The sequence below is a fragment of the Pituophis catenifer genome, unplaced genomic scaffold (assembly GCF_029215685.1).
Source record: "Pituophis catenifer annectens isolate HBS135680 unplaced genomic scaffold, rPitCat1.0.hap2 SCAF_2, whole genome shotgun sequence".
NCBI classification, from domain to species: Eukaryota; Metazoa; Chordata; class Lepidosauria; order Squamata; family Colubridae; genus Pituophis; species Pituophis catenifer.
In genome coordinates this window covers 159466713-159480653 of record NW_027256882.1, presented here as the reverse complement: position 1 = coordinate 159480653, position 13941 = coordinate 159466713, and the positions used below count along the sequence as shown (strand labels likewise).

General features: G+C 39.4%; 1 protein-coding gene across 1 annotated transcript in view; it reads left to right on the top strand.

The window, feature by feature from the left end:
• The window catches only part of SLC4A8 (solute carrier family 4 member 8), a 90102-nt gene that overhangs the window by 27968 nt on the left and 48193 nt on the right, over window positions 1-13941 (top strand). Inside the window, exons 3-6 of the mRNA XM_070934915.1 lie at window positions 3291-3425; window positions 6845-6980; window positions 10827-10987; window positions 13285-13461. Coding sequence (XP_070791016.1) covers window positions 3291-3425; window positions 6845-6980; window positions 10827-10987; window positions 13285-13461 — 609 coding nt within the window. The remainder of the gene's footprint in view (window positions 1-3290; window positions 3426-6844; window positions 6981-10826; window positions 10988-13284; window positions 13462-13941) is intronic.

Here is a 13941-nt window from a genome sequence, read left to right as displayed (position 1 = left end):
GAATAGATGGGGCGGGGCCAATCAGAATTTTTACTACCAGTTCTCCGAACTACTCAAAATTTCCGCTACCGGTTTTCCAGAACTGGTCAGAACCTGCTGAAACTCACCTCTGGATGGTAGGCACACTGGTGCACTTATGCACGCCCCTTACAGACCTCTTAGGAATGGGGTGAGGTCAACAGTAGACAGTTTAAGGTTAAAGTTTTGGGGGTTTGGGGAAGAAACTATAGAGTCAGGTAGTGCATTCCAGGCATTGACCACTCTGTTACTGAAGTCATATTTTCTGCAATCAAGTTTGGAGCGGTTTATCTTGAGTTTGTATCTATTATTTGCTCGTGTATTGTTGTGGTTGAAGCTGAAGTAGTCATTGACAGGTAGGACATTGTGGCAGATAATTCAAATTCAGAAACCAACAAGCTTGCTGTACTGACTTGGTTTGTACATCACACTATATAAACCTGGGGTGAAATCCAGCAGATTCTGACAGGTTCTGGAGAACCAGTAGCGGAAATTTTGAGTAATTCAGAGAACTGACAAATACCACCTCTGGTTGGCCCCAGAGTGGGGTCAGAATAGAGATTTTGCAATATTCTTCCCCCAGGAGTGGGGAGAGAATGGAGATTTTGCAGTATCTTTCCCCTGGAGTGGGGTGGGAATGGAGATTTTGCAGTATTCTTCCCCTGCCACGCCCACAGAACCAGTAGTAAAAAAAATTGGATTTCACCACTGATATAAACCATTCAACCATTTAAAGATTTAGCAGATGAGAGACAAATCAGAAGGCAAATAGACAAAAACTCATAGGAAATTCATTTGAACAGTAATGGGAATCTATCCCTGGGCTTACTTTGAAGTTGTGATGGAGGCCAGAAATATTCTCTTCCACCATTTATCCTCTCACAGTCAATTATTGGAAGTCTTTCTGGGTAATTGTGGTGCTATCCAATCCAAGTTAGAGATCATACAGAATCTTGGTAGCTTTCTGTGTGACTTACTGGCAAGGCGCTTTGAAGACAAAATAGGTCAAATATGGCAAAAATCAGCTACAGTTTCAGCAGTTTGGCCCTGTGTGAATTAATACATATTAGTCTATGTGATTTCTATGCCATTTCCATAGAGTAGAGTAGTCAAATTAGTAGTCTGGAGCACTTCTAACCCATCTTTGACATTAGGCGCCCAGGTGTTTTTTTTTTTTTTTAAATCTGAAGTACCTTCCATTAGCTCAGGCTCTACTGGGATAGAGATAGCTGCATTACAAAAATCCATCCCTTGGAAATGTCTTGTTTAGATTACTGTAATGCACTATACCTGGGGCTGCCATTGATGATGATTCAGAAATGTCAATTGTACTACAAAATATTGCAGCAAGATTTGAACTGTGAAGCAAATTCATCACACCAGTCCTTTATTCTTTTTACTGGCTTGCAGATCAATTCCAGCCCCAATTATAGATTTCGGTTTTAATCTATATAGCCCTTCATCATTTGGGACTGCAATATCTTCTTTTTACACTTCTTTTTATATGTTCCTACTCTTTCCCCTAAGGATATCTATAGAAAGCTTGTACTCTGGGTGCACTCTCTCATGCTGAGGTGTAACAACTGGCTGAGGACAGGTGTTTTCAGTCTTCACCATTTTTATTGCCTTTTCTGCCTCTGGCAAAGTCATTTTTATTTACCAAGCTTTTAGGAACAAGATGATGTTACTGGGGATTTTAATTGCTTTAGTACTAATTTTACAGTTTTAACATAGATTTTTATCACTTGTTTTATCCTTTTAAAATTCTTTTTGATTGTAATTTTTAAGTGTAAATTACATTGGGGTTTTTTTTGAAGGAAAGCAAGCAAGCAAGTAAATAAATAAATGAATGAATGAATGAATGAATGAATAAATAAATAAATAAATAAATGCGTATTTGTTGTCTTAATGTAATTCGCAAACTTCATTGTTCATTTTCAGTCAAGGCTGCTTCTGACTGCAGGATGCAATTCTCCCCCCCTCACTCTCCAAATTCAAAAGTTTAATCACGTTCTGTTAATGGTTTGGTTCCTCAGTTCATTCTGGATGGAATCATCCTACACCGCATATTTAGATGATATATTTAGCTTTAAGAAAATCATGGATAGGTATTTCATTAGCTACTTAAGAAGGACAAGAAATTATGAGCAGTTGTTGTGTTGTAACAACTCTAATGAATTAGTATGTACAAAAACTGGTGTAGTTTGCCTGGAGTGTAATGACAGCTTAAAATATAGATAGTCCTTGTTTGATGAATGCTTTGTTTAGTAATCATTTGCAGTTATGACAATGGTAATTTTTTTTACAACCAATCCTTGCATTTATTTTATTTAATTATTTAAAGCATTTATATAGCTTCCCATCTTCTAACCAATTCTGGGCAGCTCCCAAGGACTCCCATATCTGTAGAGCAAAGGAAAGCAAGATTAAAAGAAACAAGATCATAAATACATTTGCTTCACTTAGCAACTGCTTTGCTTAACAGCTCAGTTACCGATTCCAAATGTGGTTGTTAATTGAGGAATACCTATCTACAATTTATGTGTATAAGTAGTCCTCAAGTGACAACAGTTCATTTAGTAGGATCATTCAAAGTTACAACGGCATTGAAAAAAGTCACAGTTATGAACATTGCAGCATCCCCATGATCAAAATTCAGATGCTTGGCAACTGATTCATATTTATGACGGTTGCAGTGTCCTGGGGTCATGTGATCACCTTTTGCAACCGTCTGCCAAGCAAACTGAATGGGGAAGCCAGATTCAGTTAACAACCATGTTACTAACTTAAGACTTAATACCTATAACAACTAGACAGACAGATAGATGATAGATAGATAGATAGATAGATGGGTGGGTGGATGGGTGGATGGATGGATGGATGGAATTCTTTATTGGCCAAGTGTGATTGGACACATAAGGAATTTGTCTTTGGTGCATATGCTCTCAGTTGCATAAAAAGAGAAGATACATTCATCAAGAATCATAAGGTACAACACTTAATGATAGTCATTCTATGGCAAGAAAAGCCATAAAATAGGACAAAACTCACTTAATAAGTGTCTCGCTTAGCAACAGAAATTATGGACTCAATTGTGGTCATAAATCAAGGACTACCTGTATATATTGGACTGATGTTCCAAGGTCTACATCAACATAATGACCAAGTGTGGCTTTAACAAGGAAGATGACTTTCTGTATTTCTGATGGTTTGCTGGTGTAATTTCAACAAAGTCAAAGCCATAAATACCTAACAATCTGCTTTTGTTCCAGGGCATAGGACATTATATGTTGGGGTACGGATGCCTTTGGTTAAACAAGGCCACAGACACCACAGACCCCACGGCCCCAAACACAGGAAACGAGATCGGATAAAGGAAAGTATATTGGAGGCGCATGAAACTTACGGTAAGTGTGTGTTGATAATAAACCAAGCGGGAGAGTGAGCCATAGTCTCCTATCTGCCATACTATTGTTGTATATAGTTCTTTAGGATCTTACGGAGGCATGCAGAATACGGCTGAGAACTTTTAGTAACTCCAAGTGCCAAAGCAAATCCTTAATCTTTGGAGATGGACAGATGGACCTATTATCTCTGAAATAGCAGGATTACCCTAGGCCTAGAGTCACACAACCACAAAGGCATTTGCAGGCCATTATTCTAATCCAGTATTTGATTCAGAAACTAAAATTGGTGGTAGCTCACCCTCTGCTTCTCCTAATGGAGAAACCTGAACCTCCAGCCAATCAGTTTTATTATGGAACTGCTCTTAGAGCAGCACACTTAATGTTCAACTAAAAGTTGCCCATTGCAGCTGAATTTTGTATAATCCTGCCTTCCTGGTAGCAAAGGATGTGTTTGCATGCTAGCCTTTTAGGTACATTGGAAAATATTGTTATGCTCCCCTCCCCCATCAGTGTTGTGTCTATTGCATGGGTCTGCAACCTTAAACACTCAGCCATTTGGACCCGCTTCCCACAGAAATCACCAGGAGCCACAAAACCTGGATGGGTGTGGCCAACTCGATGTCACTCACTCCCACCCAGTCACATGACACCCCAACCATACTTACCCAAGTTTTGTGGCTCCTGGTGTTTTCTGTGGAAAACAAGTCTCTCTCTCCTTCCCTCCCTCCTTCCCTCCCCCCCTCTCGTGTGTGTGTGTGTGTGTGTGTGTGTGTGTGTGTGTGTGTGTATTCCCTCTTGAATCATTTCCAAAAACAGGCGAGGGTTGTTGTTGTTGTTGTTTTTTTTTGCTGATGTTGTTCTTTCTTCTTCTTTGGATGCATATTTAAATCAAGAGTCATTTCAAGTTCCCAAATAAATGAAACTCTTTCATTCCCCGGCTGTGGCTCCTGTCAGCTGAACCCACCACTGGCTAGCCCCGCCCCTCGCCCTCCCCTCCCAGTCACTCCTCGCCTGGCCTGAGAAGGTAAGGGTGATGGCGGGCAATGGAGACTCGCTCCATATTCCAGAGTGGGAGCGAAGCACCCCTGTACTTGCCACATCTTGCAGCACTTCTTCCAACCCTTGTTGGTGCTGCGCACACCTTGGTTGCTCAGGGAGATGCGCGACTTGCTCTCCGCCCCGAGACAGTGGCTTGGCCTGGCTGCGGCCACTGCTGCTGCTGTTGCCACTTCCATAGCCTGCCCGCTGTTCTCACAGCGCCTTGTGCAGCACAGTTAAATTTAGCGTGCTTCACAACAGGGGAGACGGTGTCCCCTCCTCCTCCTGGAGCCCATTACAATGTAGAGCATCGGCCGCAACTGGGCTGGGCCGGTGTCTCGGGGAAGAAAGCAAGTTGCGGGTCTCCCCGAGCGACCAAGGTGCCCGCAGCACCAACAAGGACCAGAAGAAGCACCTACAAGATATGGCAAGTACAGGGATGCTTCGCTCCCGCTCTGGAATATGGAGTGAGTCTCCATCCCCCACCGTCGCCCTTACCTTCTCAGGCCAGGCGAGGAGTGACTGGGAGGGGAGGGCGAGAGATGGGGCCAGCCAGTAGGATCATGCACGCGCTCACATTTGCGAACCGGTAGGAAAGGTAAGTGAATCCCACTGCTGGTGTAAACTCTAAAATAGATAACATTCTAAGTATTTTTTGAAAGTTGTAAAACTCACCACAAAAACAAGGAAATGGGAAATCCCACCTGTATTCATCTGTGATGTAATCCCATGCACTTTGCATCCTTAAGCCAATCCAGTAAAAGTACATTACATGCGATGCTGAGCCTGGAAGAGACTTTCCACCTTGTTACTTAGATCACAGCTCATAGGGTGCCACCAGGGACCGAACATTTAGATATCAGTCAGACAACTGACTAAATGCAGCTAAGACATTCAGATAATATGTTGCCGGAATAAGAAATCTAAAAGGAACTGAAAGATTAGAATGGCACATCACAAATGAAAGATACTTGGTACGAATTTACTTAGCAAAAACAAACAAAATTGCAATATAATCTAAAGTGCAAGATGTGGGCATCTTTGCTCATAGGTTAATTATTGACTGATCTTTTCTAGGCTCAGAACTAAGTAGAATTCGTTTGATTAGAAACATCCAGGAAACAGAAGGCTGTAAACTACAGAGGGAATTATAAATAAATTCCAGAAGAAGGAAATATTAACCTACTACTATGTAGTTACCAAAAAATCTATATGAGTGGGTCCATGAAGTTAAATTTCATTTAAAGGTGACTTTACTTTTGTGGTAACTTTTTTTTAATGAGCTTCTTATTTTGCAGATTCTATTTACTTCTCCACTAATAGCAAAATTATTAATAATGACTTTCATTCACCAAAGAATAGAACATCAGAAGCAACAAACTAAAAGAATCGCATCTTTGACTGATATTTTTGAGAACTGATGACCTTGCAAGATCTTTTCTGTAATTTACCCCTTTTATCTGTTTGATATCTCTCTGTATACAGGTAGTGCTCAACTTATGACCACAATGGAGCCCAACATTTCTGTTGCTAAGCAAGGCAGTTATTGAGTTGTGCTCCATTTTACGACCTTTTTTGCCACAATCATATTAAGTGAATAATGGCTGTTGTTAAGTGAATCATACAGCTGTAAAGTAAATCTGGCTTCCTCCACTGACTTGGCTTGTCAAGCCAGCTGGGAAGGTTACAAATGGTGATCACATGACCTTGGGACACATCATAAATACATGCCAGTTGACAAGTGCCCAAATCTTGATCACATGACTGTGGGGATGCTGCAACGGTCATAAGTGTGAAATCTGAAGAACAACTGCAGGAATTGGGTATGGCCAGTCTAGAGAAAAGAAGGACTAGAGTGACATGACAGCAATATTCCAGTATTTGAGGGATTGCCACAAGGAAGAGGAGGTCAACTTATTTTCCAAAGCACCAGAAGGCAAGACAAGAAACAATGGATGGAAACTAATCAAGGAGAGAAGCAACCTGGAATTAAGGAGAAACTCCCTAACAGTGAGGACAACCAACCAGTGGAACAACTTGCCTTCAGAAGTTGTAGGTGCTTCATCACTGGAGGTTTTTAAGAAGAGACTGGACAGCCATCTATCTGAAATGGTATATAGTCTCCTGCGTGAGCAGGGGGTTGGACTAGAAGACCTCTAAGGTCCCTTCCAGCTCTATTCTGATTGATCGGCCATACGTAATTTTTTTCCGTGCTGTTATAATTTTGAACAGTCACTAAACGAATGGTTATAAGTTGAGAATTGCCTGTATGCTTTCCAATTCTTTTTCCTTGATTCTGCTGTCCCTGGGCGTTTCCATATCCACAAAGAATACATTACTATTGTCTTCATCATTATTAATACAATGTTCCACTTTGTTAGATACCCCATCTCAGCGAGTTCACTTTATCCTTGGTATGGAAGAGGATGAGGAGCATGTTCCCCATGACTTATTCACAGAAATGGATGAAATCTGTGTGAAAAAAGGTGAAGAATCAGAGTGGAAAGAAACAGCAAGGTAAAAATAAATATATAAATGTATACATACAACAAGGTTGGATTCCACCTTTCTGTACAGTTGGTTTAGTTTTATAATCCAGAAAGAAAGCAAAAGAACCAGGGAATTATTTTTTCCTGCATGTTGATTGTTAATGAGGGACAAAAAAAATAATAATCACCTTTTAAATATGGAGGGAACTGGTACAATAGTCTTCAGTATGTTTGTTCCAATTTTATTTGGACAGAATTTGTCAGGCCAGGATTTCTGGTCTAGAAGCAGCAGCTGCTCCTGTGCAAAATCTGTTCTTGATTCCATAATTTTACCTGCAAATCTCTGAATTTGGTAGTCTGTTCAAAAGTTTTGTGGGTTATTTTGAAGTGTACAACTGGTTTTGTGTCAGCATGAGACAATACCATGTCAAATCAGGAGACTTCTGTGCATTCAGTAGCTCACCTTACAACTATGGGAAACATTTAAAGCTTACATCATTATCTTTGGATTCAATTAAAGTCAATTTCTGGAGTCGTGCATTTTGTTGGCTATCTCACTGATAATTACTGTGCCAAATACCACTTTGAACAGAGTTCAGATATGGTTTTAAAGTAATTCCAAACTTGTTTCAGGAGTACATTTAATGCACGACCAAACATAATTCAAAATATATGAGTAAGTAAATAGAAAATAACATTTGGAAGCTGATAGAAACCTTACAATAATACATTTATTATTGGCTGGGTTGGTTGTAAAATGATGCCATCTTCTGGCAGATGGAATACTAATGCTTGCTACTACACAACATTGCCTATTTATTACTTCTATAGCTGCTGTTGTTACTATGACTGGTAGCACAGTAAGCCAAATTTTAAACTTTGTCATTATTATTATTTAAATCAGAAGGTTGAAAGCTGAGTCCTAGGTAGCAAGCAAAAGTTTCTCTCCTACAGTAGGATGCACAAAAAAAATATCTGCTCCAAACTCCATGTGTTGTCAGAAAGGGTATCCGGCCAGTAAATGCTCAGCTCCATCCAGTCACACTCCAACTCTACCCTGAATTAAAGGATTACAGGGTTGTAAAAAGGGAAATTACTATTATTTATTTAAAAATAATAGGAATTGAAATGAAACAGTAGTGCCTTCTTGTAAATTTAGCATATTTATATGCTGAGATTGAGGGCAAAGCAAGAAATCTATTGAGGTTATTGCCAGGGTAAATTTAAGTCAGGCAACATTCTATGAAAAATAGCAATAGCAATAGCACTTAGACTTATATACCGCTTCAGAGTGCTTTACAGCCCTTTCTAAGCGGTTTACAGAGGCAGCATATTGCCCCCAACAATCTGGGTCCCCATTTTACCCACCTCGGAAAGATGGAAGGTTGAGTCAACTTTGATCTGGTGAGAATTGAACTACAGGCAGCTGGCAGTCAGCAGAATTAGCCTGCAGTACTTCATTCTAACTACTGTGCCACCATGGCTCATTAAAGTTCTTAAAGAATCAAACTGTTGAAAAAAACTCATTCCATTCCTATTCCATAGTCTGTTGTCTCAGTAGTTCAAATATATGCAAAAAGGGATCTGGGGAAAACCTTTCTTAGTTGCTATTATTTTTCTAGCACTCTTCAAAGAGAGACATGTTGCAGTGTGAAAACATATACATTTGGGTAAAGATGACACCTTGGGGCAGTAAGGTAGATTCTTTAATCATGGTAAAGGATATGTTTTGTATCTGAAAGATCCCCAATGCAGGTAGTGCTTGACTTACGAGCAAAATTTCTGTGGCTACGTGAGACATTTGTTAAGTGAGTTTTGCCCCATTTTACGACCTTTCTTGCCATAGTTGTTAAGTGAATCAGTGCAGTGGGTAAATTAGTAATCCGGTTGTTAAGTGAATCTGGCTTCCCCATTCACTTTGCTTATCAGAAGGTCGCAAAAGGTGATGACATGACCTTGGGACACAGCAATGGTCATAAATATGAACCAGTTGCCAAGCACCTGGATTTTGATCACATGATACTGCAAAGGTCGCAACTCTGAAAAAGGTCATAAGTCACATTTTTCAGTGCCATTGTAACTTTGAACAGTCACTAAACTAACTGCTATAAATTGAGAACTACCTGTATTATCTGGCTTTTTTTAAAATAATAAGGCCTTAAATAACAGCACTAGAAAATTTTCTTTGTGATGTTTTGGAATTACATTGTATAATCAGTCTAGGGAATATTCATGTAGTCAAGCAGGGGTTCATTATGCATATATCTCCAGCATCAGAAAAGCTACAGCAAGTGTTTCTCCATGCAGTCAGGTTTGCCTATCTGCTATATATGAAATCCAAAACTGAACTCAGTTGGATTATTTATCAAATATATTTCTAAGTTAATCTTCCATCTTAAAAAAACAAGTCTGTTTAATTCCTGTTCTGTACCAACTCTTTTTAAAATATGTCTATCTCCTTGGGGTATATATGTGGCTTTTGTCCCTGTGAATGAGCCAGTGGTGGGTTGCTCCCGGTTCACACCGGTTCACAAGAACCGGTAGTAAAAATTTGTAGTAGTTCAGAGAACCGGTAATAACATTGGCTGGCCACGCCCCCGAACCGGTCCCCGGCCCAGTCACCGCTCGCTTACCCTGCCCACCTCATCAGACGGTTTTTTTAAAAAAACTTTTAAAAGCATTTTTCTACCTCTTCGGCTGAAAAAATGTTTTTAAAAGTTTTTTTTTTAAAAAGCCTCTGATGATCGCGCGGCTCAGCTGGGATCGTCAGAGGCTTTTAAAAGTATTTTTTTCTGCAACCTCTTCGGCCGAAGAGGTTGTAGAAAAAAAAATGCCTTTAAAAGCCTCTGGAGATCCCAGCTGAGTTGCCTGATCGTCAGAGGCTTCTAAAAGCATTTTTTTCTGCAACCTCTTAAGGTTGTAGAAAAAATGCTTTTAAAAGTTAAAAAAAAAAAAGGTTGGCCACGCCCACCCAGTCACATTACCCCCAAGCCACGCCCACAAAATAAGCCACACTCACAGAACCGGTAGTAAAAAAATTTAGAACCTACCCCTGGAATGAGCACAGGGTAGCTCGTGGGTACTACAAATCAGAATAGTTTATACCAGGTAGTAAACACAGCTTGCTGCACGATGTCTTGTTTTGAATTTCTATCCGTCATTGACAGATAGGATGTCATTTTTTTACAGGTAGTCCTTGACTTACAACAGTTCGGTGACCGTTCAAAGTTACAACAGCACTGAAGATAGTGACTTATGACCTTATTTCCACACTTATGGCCGTTGCAGCATCCCCATAGTCAAAATTCAAACGCTTGGCAACTGACTCATATTTACGACAGTTGCAGTGTCCCAGGGCCGTGTGATCAACTTTTGTGTCTTTCTGACCAGCAAAGTCAATAGGGAAGCCAGGTTCACTTAACAACTGTGTTACTAACTTAACAACTGCAATGATCCACTTAACAACTGTAGCAAGAAAAGTCATAACATAAGGCAAAACTCATGTAACAGCTGTCTCACTTAGCAACAGAAATGTTGGGCTCAATTGGGGTCATAAGTCGAGGACTGCTTGTACGTTTGTATTCATTTGTGATTTCCGTGGGACCTGTATACCCTTTTGTAAATAAAAGTAATGATAGAGACTGGTGTTTTGCATTGCCTTCATTGATGTGGGACAGGGCCTGGCAGTTTTTGAGGGATATGTCCACTGACTCCACATTACAGTTCAATAATATTAATGCATAAAAGCTTGCTCGGCTTCTTTATTTCTCAGCTGGGCCTTCCAAGCCATCTGGAAAAATAAATATTGTGTATTGATCCTGAAACCTTTTGCTGTAGTATTTGATTTGGGTTGTGTTGGTTGCCTCATTTGCAGATGGCTGAAATTTGAGGAAGATGTGGAAGATGGAGGAGAACGATGGAGTAAGCCATACGTGGCTACTCTCTCACTGCACAGTCTCTTTGAACTGAGGAGCTGTATCATCAATGGGAGTATCCTTCTGGATAAATCTGTAAACTGCACTGAAGACGTTGCAGGTGCTATTTTTAACAATTTATGAGAATAAAAGTCAAGGAATCTGTTCTCTAGGCCTTCTTCACCTGTGTATAGAGAACATCCTTCCCGGATATAACCTGCCCAGATGCAAACTTGGATTAGACAGAAATTTACTCAAATTCTGGAAATCTGTTTCAAGGCAGAATAATATGGCAGTCTTCCTTAATTTGGTGCCCTCCAGATGTTTTAGGGATATGACATTGGGACTATCGAGCCTTGCACATGATGACTAGGAATTTATGGAGTTATATTTCCAACAATCTGCAGGACCACAGTTTAAGGGAAGGTTTTGTTTAATTTAAAAATCAAGCTGGTTTGCCCAGTTCAGTGATTCATTACATTTAGACCCTCTCAGCCAAGGCTTCTGGTAGCCAACTGTTTATGATGTTACTTTCCCCACGTCCTTTTGCCATTATATCTGTATTTTGGTCTGTGACCGCAAATAAAAGTTATTATTATTATTACATTTAGAGAATATTAATCCCCATTGGATTAATATTCTCTAAATGTACGTTGGATGGGTGGGTGGGATGATAGGATGCCAAAGTAGCACAAATGGTTGGGAAAAGAGTGTTTATTGTGCCTGCTGTTTTTTTCCTTTAACTATTTTTAAAATGTTGGATAAAAAAAATGTGGAAGCCAGAACAGTTTTGGCCCTTTTTATGAATCTCCCTCCTATCACCATTACTCATGGAATGGAGCATCCTGGATAGCTATTCTCAGAATTAAATATGGCAGTTAAGAATTTTCCTCAGATTGTTGCTTTGGGATGATTGTATTGTTTCTATGTTATATTTTTTTTTCCTCAGAAAGAAATAGAATGCATATTTTTAGTATCCTTTATCAAGCATGCTGCTGCTCTGTCTACCCAATCCCAGATCTAATTTAAGAGAAGAACAAGCATGAACTTCTAAATCAAAAGTCAATAAGATTGCATTATCTGATGACTGAACCCTTCTCACATTGAAATAAATGCCAGTATGCTTGAAAGAAGAAATACATTCTTGTTCTTGAATATGATACTACAAAACTTGAAGGATACAAGAAATGAACTGATATTGCAAATACACTTGTGTAAAAGTCTTTATATTATACTTTTTAGAAACCATTTTGGGAAGTAAGGAGTTCCATATATGAACACTTTTCTTAGCTGTTTTATTTTGGCATTTATAAAAAAAAATATTAGGAAACATTTCATAATAGCAATAGCACTTATATACCGCTTTACAGGTAAAAAAAAAGAGTTGGCCACGCCCACCCAGTCACATTACCCCCCCCACCAAGCCACGCCCACAGAACCGATAGTAACAAATTTTACATTTCACCACTGCTTTAACTAGTATCATAGCTAAATTGAATCTCCATGTCTTCCTATGAAGACTGAGACTTGGCTTAGATGAAGTCTGATCTGATTCTGCCAAAATATAGTACAGGTAATCCTTGAATTTACAATCATTTGTTGTGACCATTTGAAGTTACAATAACATTGAAAAAAGTGACTTATGATCAGTTTTCACACTTACGACCATTGCAGCATCCCCATGGTCAGGTGATCAAAATTCAGGCACTTGGCAACTGGCATATGTTTAGAACAGCTACAGCAGTAGTGGGTTTCAATTTAGTTTGCTATCAGTTCGCTCATACGCGATTGGGCAGGTGGGCGGAGCCTCTTGCCACCGGTGCTGCCAGTTCGCCCGATCCAGGACGTACTGGTAGCAACCCACCACTGAGCTGCAGCATCCTGGGATCATATGATTACCATATATAATCTTCCCAGCTGGTTTCTGACATGCAAAGTCAATGGGGGAAATCAGATTCACTTAACAACTGTGTGATTCACTTACAAATTGCAGTAATTCACTTAACACTTCTGGCAAAAAAAGGTCATAAAATGAGGCACAACAACTGTCAATGGAATGGAAATTTGGGGCTCCATTGAGGTTGTAGTAGAGGACTACTTATATTTGTCTCATTTGAAGACAAATTTTGAATTACACTCATTTGTTCTGTATTAATGATCCAGTCTGATGTGTTGTGTTAATGGACTAGTTTTAAAAATGCAGCTAATAGCAGGTGTGCAAAGGATTATAAATATTGCTGTTATAATAGGAATATATATATATAATTAAGTTTTCCTTTCCTCCCGTTAGAAAAAACTATACCGCTGAACTTTCCAACCATAATTATTAATATCAAATTAATATCATTTTAATTCAGGATCACTGATTGCAGTGTAACGTGCATTGTATTTGTATAATTAGGTGGTTTTCTCTTTCAGAAATGATCCTGGATAGCCAGAAATCCTGTGATGAAGCCACACGTAAAAAAATCTGGGAAACCCTCTTGAAAAAGCACCATCATCAGCATGAAAAGAAGAGGAACATCCTTCCAATGGTCCGTTCTTTTGGAGAAAGTAGCCAGAGAAAGTCTGATCCTCACTCAATAGATAAAACAGGTATCTATGTAATCTGCTATTCTGGTCCAATTTCCTCATTACATTAGGAATTATAAACCAAATGTTGAGAAATCATTGGGAATAGATAACAATTTACGATTTACAACGACCACTAGTTCAGTCGCACAACACCCGAATCCAAACCACAAATGTTTGTGTACGCGTCTAGTGAACGGAGTATCCCTTCCTAATTCGTCAGTGCCTCTGCTTGTTTTCTGGATTGTACGTACTTCAAACTAGCAGAGGAATATGAAGAACAAATATTATTTTGGCAAATGCTTGCTCCATCTGACAAAATTTACTCAATCTATTTTTATTTATTTATTAAATTTATATGCAGTTTAAATTTATCTCCATTCAGAGTGACTCTGAATATGGACTTGATGCATGGACATGACTAATTGCATGCAGCTTGTCCTTTCTCTTTGCTATACTGCTTCAGCAATTTGGAAGGCAAACTGGCTGCATTCACCTAATAAA